Below are 12,559 nucleotides of genomic sequence, written 5' to 3' on the forward strand. Positions count from 1 at the left end.
AAATTAAAAGCTGATAAATTTTTTCTTTTTTTGCTTTCCAGATACTGAGGAGGGCAGACAAAAATGGTAAGACCATAATTGTTCAATTTCTATTTAATTTATTACATTTTAGATTGCCTCACTAAGAATATTGTGGCCAGGTGTGGTGGCACATGCCTTTAATCCTAGCACTTGGGAGGCAGAGGTAGGAGGATCAATGTGAGTTTGAGGCCATCCTGAGAATTTCAGGTCAGCCTGAGCTAGAGTGAGACCCTACCCTGAAAAACAAACAAACAAACAAACAAACAACAAACCAAAAAACAAAACAAAAAAAGAGAATAATGTGAAGAAGAAAGCCATAGATATTGACCTACAACATGTCAGATTTTGTGATTAGTTACAACTTTCATCAAATTTATGGCTCCAAGTATTCATGAGATGTTGGCAGAGTAATTTACATTTAACAGTAAGATAGAAATGGTGAGTGCCTTTGAAGTGAGGAGTGCAGTCATATTTGTGCTATAGTTTTCACCTCTAATACTTGAAAGAATTATAACAATGACAGGTTCAATTCATCGAGAATATTGGGCTGTGCACTTTGTCTTTATTATGTCTTATAATTCTAAGCTACAAATCCACTTAAACAAGAGTCTGTTTGGTCACAAAGTCTAGTTTCTTCACTTGTAACTTCACAGTTGCCTTGGGTGGTTACAAGGTTCTGTAGCATGGCTGTCTGGTAACCATAAAGTATACACCATCTCCTATTTGAGGTGTAGGCATGAGGAGTTATCATCTATACAGATATAGACATGATGTATGACAGGCCAAAAGTAAAACTTTGTCCTGGATGGTAAATGACAGCTGCACCAAGTGTAGTCATGAGTTCAGAAACAATATCTTTTGCTACTTTATTGCGCTAGAATATTTTTGTGTATGTATGCATGCATGTATGTGTGCATGCTCACATGCATTTGGGCATACATATGCAGTTGTATGTTCACTTGTGTGCACATATATGTGGAGGACAGAGGTTGATAATCAAATGTCTTTGTCTTTTTAAGTGTTTGTTATTAGTTATGTACACAGTGTGGATACAACCATGTTGGTACCATCATTAACCTCCTCCCTGTCCCCTCCCTGGTCACTGGAGAATGTGGGTCATGCATTGTGGATTTAGCCATAGGTTATGGGTAAAAGGCAATGTCTCTGTGCATAATGTACCAACATGTGGCTCTATCAATCCTTACATCCTTCTTCCACAAATTTCCCTGAGCCATACTGGGTTCATTTTAGGTCTACTTCAGTGATGAGGTCTTGGGAGCCTCTGTGTCTCTTAATCTCTGGTTTGGTAGGAGTTGAGTGTTTTCTGTGTCTATCACCTTTGTCCTTGTGCTGGTACCAGGTTTACCAAAAAAGCAGCACTCTTGTTCATTTCCCCAATTACTCTATGATTTCTACTGGGTCCTGATGAGGTGTGATGGCTGATTCTCTCCTCAGGCTCTGCACCCATCTGAAAAAGAGAGTGAATTCAGCACCAGATACATTGGATAACCATTATTATTTTAGAGAGAATTTAATAGATGTAGGCCCTCTTGTTGCCCACAGTTGGTGGGAGCTTGATATTGGAGAATGGGATCATTTTGGGGTATGGTTCTGACATGTTTCTCAGCTCTAGCTATGGGTTCCTTTCCACTGAGCAGATCAGCCAGCCAAATCAAGAGCAGTTGGTTACACACAATGGCTGTGTATTACTATTGCACTTGTGTGAGCATCACATTAGGTTGTTTGCTGATGAGTAGCTTAGACCACAAGTTGCTTGGACAGATGTTGGTCATTTTCCCCCAGTCACTCATGTAATACCTTCTGTCACTAGAAAAGCTAACTGTCTGGGGACTGACTCGCTTCCAGATTCCAGCCAAGTCATTTCATGTTCCATACCAACTGTATATGGTGTCTTCAGCAGTAGTGTCTTACCACTAACCCTTGGTGGGTCATCAAGTACTCTGACAGAAATCAATGTACTTTGGGGAAACCTTGTAGGTCTCTGATCAACAGCTCATTGTGGTTGTTAACCACATGCTGGTACTGGAAGTTACAGGCTGGTGTCAAGGAAAAGAAGGAAGAAAAAAGATAGGTAGTATATTTAGATATTTAGAGGAGGGGGGGAAACAAAAGAAGATTAGGGTTTGTCTTCATTATATACTTTGCCCCATTTTGTAACTGGGTTGTTGGACATTTTATTGTTTAGGTTTTTGAGTTCTTTATAGATTTTATAAATTGGGACTCTCTCAGTTGTATAGTCAGCAAAAATTTTTCTCTCATTCTGTGGGTAATCTATTGGCTCTGCTTAATGCATGTTTGTCTGTGAAGAAACATTTAAGCTTCATGAGATCCCATTGATTGAGTGATTGCTTAAGTTCCTGAGTTACTAGGGTTCTGTTCAGAGAGTCTTTTCCCATTCCTATATCATGGAAAGTTCTTCCTATTTTTTCTTCCAGTAGTAGCAGACTTCTCAGTCTTATATTGAGGTCTTTGATCCAGATGGACTTGATTTTTATGCATGGAAAGATGCATGGATCAAGTTTCATTTACCTGCATATGTTTATCCAGTGTTTCAGCACCTTTGGTTGAAGATGCTTTCTTTTTTTCCAGCCTACATTGTTAGGGCCTTTGTCAAATATCACATAGCTGTAGTTGCATGACTCAATGTTCAGGTCCTCGATTCTGTTCCATTGATCTATAGTCCTGTTTTTATGACAGTACCATGCTCCAGTTCTATGTTAAAGAGCAGAGGTGAGAGTGGACACTGCTGTCTTGTTCCTGATGTCAATGGTAATTCCTCCAGTCTCTCCCCATTAAGTATTATTTGGCCTTTAGGGGTTTTATATATAGCTTTTATTCAGATATAAACTGTCCATGCACATTCTCTCCAATGTTTTGATCATGAAATGATATTGTATTTTGTCAAAGGTCTTTTCTGATGCTATCAAGACAATCATGTGGTTTTTGTGTTTAAGCTTATATATATGGTATATTACATCAACAGATCTCCATATGTTGAACCACCCCTGCATTCCTGGGATGAAGCCTACTTGATCAAGATGGATATTGCTTTTGATGTGTTGTTAAATTTGGTTTGCAAGGATTTTGTCCAGGATCTTTGCATCTAAATTCATCAGGGAAGTAGGCCAGTAGTTTTCTTTTCTTGTGGTATCTCTGCCTGGTTTTGGTATCAGGGTGATACTAGCTTCATAGAAGGAATTGGGGAGCTTTCCCTGTTCTCTGATTGTGTGGCACAGTCTGAGAAAAATTGTTTTCAGTTTTTCCATGAAAGTTTGATAGAATTCAGCTGAGAAGCCATCTGGCCCTAGACTGTCCTTTTGGGGGAGTATTTTGATTACCTTTTCAATCTTGATGGGTGTGATAAGTATGTTTAGGAGATTAATCTGCTCTCAGGTTAGCTTTGGTAGGTGGTATATATCTAGGAATTCATCCATTTCTTCCATATTATCCAGTTTTGTGGAGTGAAGGTTTTTGAAATAAGTTCTGATGATTCTCCCAATTTCACTTATGTCTATTGTGACCTCTCCTTTTTCATTTCTAATTTTGTTAATTTGAAACATGTGTTTTTTTTTTTCTTGATCAAATTGGCCAGGGGTTTATCAATCTTGTTTATTTTTTCAAAGAACCTGTTCTTTGTTTCATCAATTTTCTGAATTGTTTTCTTAGTTTCCAATTCATTAATTTCTTTTCTGATCTTAATTATTTCTTTCTATCTAGCTTGTTGGGTTTAATTCTTTTTGCTTTTCCAGTGCCTTTAGGTGGATAGTTAGGTTGTTGATTTGGGATCTCTTGGTCTTTGTTATGAAGGCACTTAGTGCTATGAGTTTTCCTGATGATGGCCTCCATTGTGTCCCATAAGTTTTGCTATTATGTGTTCTCATTGGCATTCATTGCTAGAAATTATGCAATTTTGTGTTTTTTTTTCTAAATTTTGTCCACTACACAATTATTTTTTAAAAGTATGTTTCCCGGAGCTGATGGGATTCATGGTACATCTTTTGTTGTTAATTTCTAGCAATACAGCATTGTGATCTCATATCAAGAAGGAAATTGTGTCGTTCTTCCTAAATATATGGAGGGAGGCTTTATAACCCAGTATATGATCTATTTTTGAGAAGCTTCCATAGGCTGCTGAGAAGAATGTGTAGTCTGTGTATTTGGGGTAGAATGTTCTGGAGATGTCCATTAGATCTAATTGATCTATGGTTTTATTGAGCTCTCTCATTTCCCTGTTAATTTTCTGTTTGGATGATATATCTATTGCTCATAGTGGAGTATTGAAGACACAAGTATCATGGTGTTGGTGGTTATTTCTATTTTGTTATCAAGTAGGTTTTGTTTTATGAATTGTGGTATACCTGTGTTTGGTGCATAAAGACTGGTGATTGTGATACCCTCTTGTTGGATTGTTCCCTCGATAACTAAGAAGTGGCATTATTTATCCTTTCGATTACTTTTGGTTTGAAGTCTATTTTATCCAAAGTAAGTATAGCTATGCCTGCTTGTGTCTTATTTCCACATGCTTGGAATATTGCTTTCCACCTTTTCACCCTAAGGGGGTGTCTGTCTTTAGTGGTGAGGTGGGTTTCTTGAAAACAACAGATTTGAGGGGTCTAATTTTCTTATCTACCCTGTTAGCTTAGGTCTCTTGATGGGTGAATTAATGCCATTAATATTTAGGATAATGACTGTGAGGTTTGATTTAATCTCTATAATATTGGGGTGACATATGTGGTTTGGTGTTTTCTTGGGCTATATAGTTTTTTGCTCCTCTTTGAGTCTGATTATTGTGATCTGCTTCTTAGGCAATTGAGGTTGGTTATTTGATTCTTCTGTGTGGAGAATTCCTTGAAGTACTCTCTGGAGGTTTGGCTTTGTGTTCTTGTAGTTGTAAAGCTGAGTTTTATCGTTCAGAGGTTTTCTTTCACCATCTAGTAGGACGAGTAGTTTGTGTTGGAAGCTGTAGGTTCTCGGGCTTTGCAGCATTCCATTCCAGGCCCTTGTGGCTTTCAAGGTTTCCATTGAGAAGTCTGAAGTAATTATGATGGGGTTATCTTTATATGTAGTGAGTTATTTCTTCCTAGCTGCCTTTAGGACTTTGTCTTTGGTATTAATGTTTAGAATCTTAATGATACTATGTCTTGGAGAATTTCTCCTTTGTTCCAGTCTGTTTGGAGTTCCATTACCTTCTTGTAATTTGGTGGGACTTCCTTTTGAGAGAATGGGAAAGTTTTCTTCAATAATCTTGTTGAATAAGTTCTCCATGCCTTTTATCTAAATTTCTTTCCCATCTGGTATTCCCATGATATGAATGTTGGGACATTTAATGGTATCCCACAGTTCCCTCATGTTCTGTTCTCAAAAATTTTTGAACTTATTGAAACTTTTGGACTTACAAACTGTTTCTTTTGTTTTGTCTTCCAGTTCTGAGTTTCTATCCTCCACATGGCTGACTGTATTCTTGAGAGCTTCTGTAAAGTTTTGGGTTTGATAAATTTGTATTTTCTACTGTTTTTTTTTTTAATGTATATTTTACAACCCTCTGTCAAGTTCCCTTTTCACATCATCTTATGATTTTCTTAATGCTTCTTGGAATTCATCCTTGCATTTCTTTATGACTTGATTGAGCTTAGCCAGCTTCTTATTAAAGTCCTCTTTTCTTCAGTGCCCTTCATATTATTTAACTGTTTTTGGAACCCTTCCTTGTTCTTATCTATTAGGTCTAATCGAGTGAGGACTTCATTCATACAATTATTGGCCCTTTGTTGCTTTTCTTCTATTCTGCTATTTGTTTGGTTAGTTCTGCTATTTGCTTGGTCAGGGTTGCATATCTTCATTTTGGGGTTTTGATACTCTTGGCTCTTCTATGTTTTGATTAGAGACATCCATTGTGGTCCTGGGCAATCTTATTGTATTTACTTGTATTTGATTTAAAAAAAAATTCAATTTACTTATTTGAGAACAACAGAGAGAGAAATAGGCAGATATATATATAGAGAGAATGGGCACACCAGGGCCTCCAGCCACTGCAAACAAACTCCAGACATGTGCACCCATAATTATGCATCTGGCTAATGTGGGTCCTGGGGAATCAAGCCTCGAACCTGGGTCCTAAGGCTTCACCGGCAAGCGCTTAACTGCTAAGCTATCTCTCCAGTCCTTGTATTTGATTTTTCATGTTATTCCTTTTTTTGTTGTGGTCTGCCCATCACAGTATATGGGCCTTATTTAATTTTGGAGGAAGCTGTATTCTACCCTTGAAGTGTCTTCAGTGATTATTCCCTTTTATGTTTGTTGCCACTAGGCTCTGATGGCAATGGGGTCTGCCTGCTCAGAGGGAAGGAGCCCATGAGGCTCTGGTGGGGGCCCAGGGACCTGATGTTGGGGTTTGTTGTTCCCTTATTGAGGTACAGGACTGCGGTGATCAGGTGGCCTGAGAGGGCAGGGGGAATGGGACAAAGCAGACTGATGTTGCAGCCGGGCTGCGGGGATAGGAAGGAAGGATGGGAATGCATGGTGATTCTGCCATATTGAAGACTGAATTGATGGGACAACAGGTCCCTTGGAACCCTGCAGTGTATGGATGGGAGTGTGAGCCTTGGTCTGTGCTTGGAGGGCAGTGGATAGTGGAGGTCCCTGGGGGATGGTGGGGGAGGCGCTAGCCTGCTGACCTGGGTCCATGTAGGGAGGTGGAGGGTGGTGTGAGTGGGAAAGAGGGGAGGTTCCCTGCAGGAACACAGCCTGCTGGCCTGGTTTGGTGCACCGGGGTGAGGTATGGTGGCAGTGTGGTGGTCCAGCAGTCCCCTGGTGGAATGCTAGCCAGCTGGCCTGGGCCCGTGCACAGGGTTGGGGTTCTGTGGCAAGTGGGATGGTGTTCATGCATGGAGGTCTTTGAGGGAATGCTAGCCTGCTGGCCTGGGTCTGCATGTGGAGTGGGGTGCACTGGAGAGTGGCACAGAGTTCACAAGCATAGGGGCACTCATGGATCTATACTGGCCTGCTGGCCTGGGTCGCCTTGCTTGCAGTTAGTGCAGGAGGAACCCATGACTGGGACTATGGGTAAGACGGCTGTCTGAGGTGATTGGGGGACTGGTGAGCTACCCAAGAGTGTGGAAATAAGTGGAGTCCCTGCTTTTCTCTTCCACACCTTCCCACTGGAGGTCTGTTAGAGTCTGCTCACCCCTAAATATCTTGCCTTTTCTTCCCTGGGAGATATGGTGCAGTTTGGCAGATGCCATCTTGAATGGAAGTCCCCTCAGGTGTCTTTCTTGAACTCCACTTTATTTTAGTGAGGTAGGGTCTCTCATCTGAGCTAAGCACTAACTGATTCAGCTAGTCTATCTTGCTATCTGGAGAACCCTTGTTTCTTCCTCTGGACCACTGGGATACCAAGTGGGCTGCTATGCCCACTTCAGCAATCATGTATGTGCTGAGTGTCCAAACTCAGGTCCTTATACTTGCACACTAAACATTTTAGCTAGCACTAGGTGCTCAGGATATTTGTTTAATTCATCAATAATGCTGGAAGATGCTCTGCTCTGTGATCAGTCTCCCTTCTATCTCTCCACTCTTTTCTGTCTTTTACTCCATCTTAAATAATAGTCTGTACACCTAGTAACTCTATGGATGTCAGAAGTTCTGAATAATAAATGACATGATATGTGGAAGGCCTCCAGGGACATACTTGACACTCAGCAACAATACTGCATGCTTGAGTTGCTTTTGTACCATGATGCCTTAGCTACATGAGACAATTGGTGACATTTCAGTTATGTCTGTTATGGTGGAGAGAAAACATGCAGAACTGAAAAGAGAAAAGGAGAGTGGATTATCCAAAATAAATGAGAATAAGCAGTAGATGTCTTTCTGCACCATGTGTACATCACATTCTGTATGTGCAAATAAGCAGATGTTACATGTATTTTGATCTTTTAGTGATACATATCTGTGGTGGTTTGATTCAGGTGTCCCCCATAAACTTAGGTGTTCTGAATGCTAGGTTCCCAGCTAATGGAAATTTGGGAATTAATGCCTCCTGGAGGCAGTGTATTATTGGGGGCAGCTTATGGGTGCTATAGCCAGTTTCCCCATGCCAATATCTGGCACACTCTCCTGTTGCTATGGTCCACCTTATGTTGGTCAGGGGGTGATGTCCACCCTCTGCTCATGCCATCATTTTCCCTGCCATCATGGAGCTTACCCCTTGAGCCGGTAAGCCAAAATAAACCTCTTTTTCCTACAAGCTGCTTTTGGTTGGGTGATTTCTACTAGCACTGCGAACCTGACTGCCACAACCTTCATATGATAGGTTCTCTTGTGGATGGCTTAATTGGTGGTGGAATAATGAAAGGAATAAGTGGCAATAAAGTGGCTGAGAGTTAGCCTGCCAGAGTACAGATTTAGCATTTGGACTCTGTCTGGCATAATGAAAGAGAAACTGCTGGATAAATGGGGATGAATATATGATTACTGATTAACTACAGTAATAGTGTGTTACAGAGGTGTCTTTTTGTTTTGTTTTGTTTTTTGTTTTTTTGTCTGCTTCTTTTTAAACCACAGACTAAGATACTAGGATTGAAGATATACCTGAAAATAGTATTGTTTAGGGCAGACTCTAGTGCTTTGATCTAAAGAGCCCAGAATTAAACCCATAAGTAGAAAGCTTACATAAACATGTATTGAATAAAAATGAAAACAGAACATGGATTTTTTAATTTGCTAAGAAAATAGTTTTAACTTGTATACTTTTAAGATATTTACTAAGTAGATAAAAATTGTATCTATTCTAGGTATACAGCATGATGACTTGGAGAATATGTTCACTGTATAAGCAGTTACTAAAATCAAAGTAATTAATGCACCCATCACCATCACCACCCACATTATACAGTAGATCCCCAGAACTTACTCATTTTACAACTAGAAGCCTGTACCCTTTGAATGATATCTCCCTATTTCTCCTACCTGCAGTTCTTGGCAACCATCACTATACTCTCTTCTTCTATGAGTTTGACATTTTCCATATTCTACAGATAAGTGAGATCATAATGTTTACCTCTTTTTGGGCAATAGGTTTTCTTAGCCTTAGTGAAAGAAAAAATGGAAAGGCCCATGGTTGTGAGTATACCACTGAATTCCTTTTGTTACTTTGCACTTGTTCAAACCCTCTGCAGTTCATATCAGCAAATGAGTAGGGAGTGGGTGCATTTGTGAACTACATAACAGCTGATCTCTGACTAAACTACCCTATGAGCTAGGTCACCTTGGGCTTTGGCCACTCTAAGTCTGTGAAGGCAGAGATTTCTGATGACTGTGAAAATGAGGCAAGTGCCTGCCATGAGTTAGGTGCTCAGTAAGTCTTGATGGAGGGCATCATCAACTATTTGACCTTAAAAACTGAAGAAATCTTGGTGTGGTGGCACATGTCTTTTATTCTATCACTTTGGAGGCAGAGACTACATAGGGAATTCCAGGTCAGCCTGTACTAGAGTGAGAGCCTACCTCAAAAAACAAATAAACATACAAAACCCAAAGAAGAAACGCAGTCATATATATCAATTGCTTAAGCACACACTGTCCTATATCTTTTATTAATAACATTGGCTAAAATTTATGGAGGGTACATTTGGTCTAGTTTCAATCTTTGACTCTTAATTTGCATTGGCCTTAAACATTATGAAGTCAACAGAGTGGACTTTTTAAAACATTGAGAAGAACAAAAGATTTGAGGTCAAATGCATTCCCGTGTCCTGGCTGTGCCTCTTCCTAGTTTCTTGATATTAAACAATTTATTTACCTTTCCTATGCTTCTGTTTTCTGATCTGTGAAATGCAGGTAATGATAGTTTTGTTATAAAGTTATCTTGATAATTAAATGAAGCTATGGTTCTGAAGCATTTATTCTGATCTTATTAATAATATGTCAGTATTTATAGTTATTTTTATTACCTTTGTTTTATGAAATGGAACAGAGGAAGCTAGAAAGGTTAAGTCGCTTGCTTTGGATTGCATCCTAGGTTAATGGTATATCCAAGATTGTTCTATTTGACTCCAAACAAACTTTAGACTTTGTTCTATATGCACATATATATGTTGTATTTCAGTATATAAACACATGATTCTGGGCTGGAGAGATGGCTTAGTGGTTAAGCGCTTGCCTGCAAAGCCTAAGGACCCCGGTTCAAGGCTTGATTCCTCAGGACCCACGTTATCCAGATGCACAAGGGGGAGCACACATCTGGAGTTCATTTACAGTGGCTGGAGGACCTGTTGCGCCCATTCTCTCTCCCTCTCTCTCTCTCTGTCTCTCTGTCTCTCTGTCTCTCTCTCTCTCTCTCTCTCTCTCTCTCTCTCTCTCTCTCTGTGTGTGTGTGTGTGTGTATGTGTCCATTGCTTTCAAATAAATAAATAAAAATAAACAAAAAATTTTTAAAAACCACATGATTCTCATTTTAGTTATATCCTGAACTTATAAAGGTCTTGACCTTTTATTTCCTTATGGAAGTTACATTGATTTAATGTGTATAATGCTTCATTTGTGAAGGAATTGTGACAGAATGACGAGTACATTTCTAGAAATAATACTAGTAATGAAAATTCTTGACAGAAATAATAGTTGATTACCATTTGTGCATTTTGAGATGTTTTGAAGACTTCATTGAATTAGAATCAATGAGTATTGAATTGACTATAAGAGAATTGATTTTAAAAAGACCTTTCAACTTGTTTACCAAAGCTTTGTTTCTTCTCTTCTCATATAAAATAAGATAGCTTGATAGCTTGAGGCTGAAACAAAGGTTTGTAAGTATGACTACTTTTCTAGCAGGTTGGATTTTCCAGTAGCAATTGCAGAGTCACACAGAGGTCTATGGGATTCTATTTCCCTCACCTTGGTAATGTTGTCCTTTCATGTGAGGGTCATAACCAGTCATGTCTTGGCCACCCCTACTGGGCCCCTAAGCCTTTCCTATCTTGAAATCAGAGCTTCTGAAATAAAATGGAAGATTAGGGGGTATGACATGAAATTAAGATTATTTGCACAAGGTTGATTGTTATTTCATCATTTCCCATTATTTCTCAAAATTAGATGTGAAACTGAGAATTGGGTAACTTATTACAGCTCAGAATGGCTCCCAAATAACTCTGACTCAAAATTTATCTTGGGAATATGAAAACTCAACTTTAAACCTACCACCTAGAAAGTTAAAGCAAGCCTATTAGCAGTGACTCACTTAAAAAAATAATCTGTGCCCTAAGAAGGACCTGGTTAGGAGAGAGAGAGCAAACTGCAGTGTGTGTGGGAAACCCATGAGTGTAAATTTGACACTAGTGATTTTTTTGACAAAATAAAAGAAAAACAAATGTTCTATTTCCATAGTGCCTTTTATTCCCTAAAATGTAAAGTGGTTTCACACTCATGAATGTGTTACTTTCCTGTCAGAAGCAGAAAACTCTGAACATTCTATTCTTTACATATCTGGGCCTATTATACAAACATAAAGTCTATATTCAAACTCCTGAGTCCAATATATGACTGTTCAAGTCTCAGATATCAAGCCAGGCTCTGACAGCAGATCCTGCCGCGTACAGAGCATACATTTACCATAAGCCTGCCTCCAACCTTACCTGCTGTCTTGCACTGAGATGGATGGGTGTCAGTCTGTTCTCTCCTGTTCCTGCTCTTCAGTCAGGTCCTACACTCCTTTTGGATCTCAGAAGCATGAGGCATTGTGGATATGCTTATAACTTGGATTAACTGGATTCAACCCTGGGCATGGTGACACATGCCTTTAATCTCAGCCCTCGGGAGGTAGAGGTAGATGGATCGCCACCCTAAAAGTACATAGTGAATTCCAGGTCAGCCTAAGCAAGAGCAAGACCCTACCTTGGAAAAACACACTCACAAAAAAATTAACTGGATTCAAATCCTTGTTCTACTTTCCAGGTGACCTGTATATTTTACTTAGTTTCATTGTCTGTAAAATGGAGATAAAGAGTGCTTGTGTCAAAAGGTTCTTAAAAGATTAAATGAGACAACACACAAAAACATCTTGGTGTAGTACTGGAAACATAGAAAGTATTTAATAGCTGTTATCTATTTTTATTTTTCATTCTAACTTTTTTATTAGATATGGACATATTTTATATGTAAACATGTTGGTATCATCCTTTCCCTCTTCCTTGCCCCTTTTCTGAAGAGGGCCTCTTCATTGGGGATACAGGTCAACCCCATGGGGGTTGTGGATCATGCATTATGGGGGCAGCAATCAGTTACACAGGAGAGGCAGTGTGTGTGCCAAAGGTCCCAACCTGTGCCTCTAAAAATCTTTCCGCTCCTTCTTCCACAAAATTCCCTTAGCCCTGCTGGGAGCATTTTAAGTCTACATCAGTGAGGGACACTTAGGAGCATCTGGCTGTCTGGTTTGGTAGGTGTTGAGTGTCCTCAGTATCTTTTTTCATCACCCTTGTGCTGATATCACCCTTGTCTTTATCCTGGTCATTTAACTTTTCCAATTGTT

General features: G+C 39.5%; 1 protein-coding gene across 1 annotated transcript in view; it reads left to right on the forward strand.

The window, feature by feature from the left end:
• Positions 1–12,559, forward strand: part of Necab1 (N-terminal EF-hand calcium binding protein 1) — a 165,603-nt gene that overhangs the window by 12,809 nt on the left and 140,235 nt on the right. Inside the window, exon 2 of the mRNA XM_004656924.2 lies at positions 42–66. Coding sequence (XP_004656981.1) covers positions 42–66 — 25 coding nt within the window. The remainder of the gene's footprint in view (positions 1–41; positions 67–12,559) is intronic.

Source organism: Jaculus jaculus, chromosome 2 (genome assembly GCF_020740685.1).
Source record: "Jaculus jaculus isolate mJacJac1 chromosome 2, mJacJac1.mat.Y.cur, whole genome shotgun sequence".
In the NCBI taxonomy this organism is placed as follows: domain Eukaryota; kingdom Metazoa; phylum Chordata; class Mammalia; order Rodentia; family Dipodidae; genus Jaculus; species Jaculus jaculus.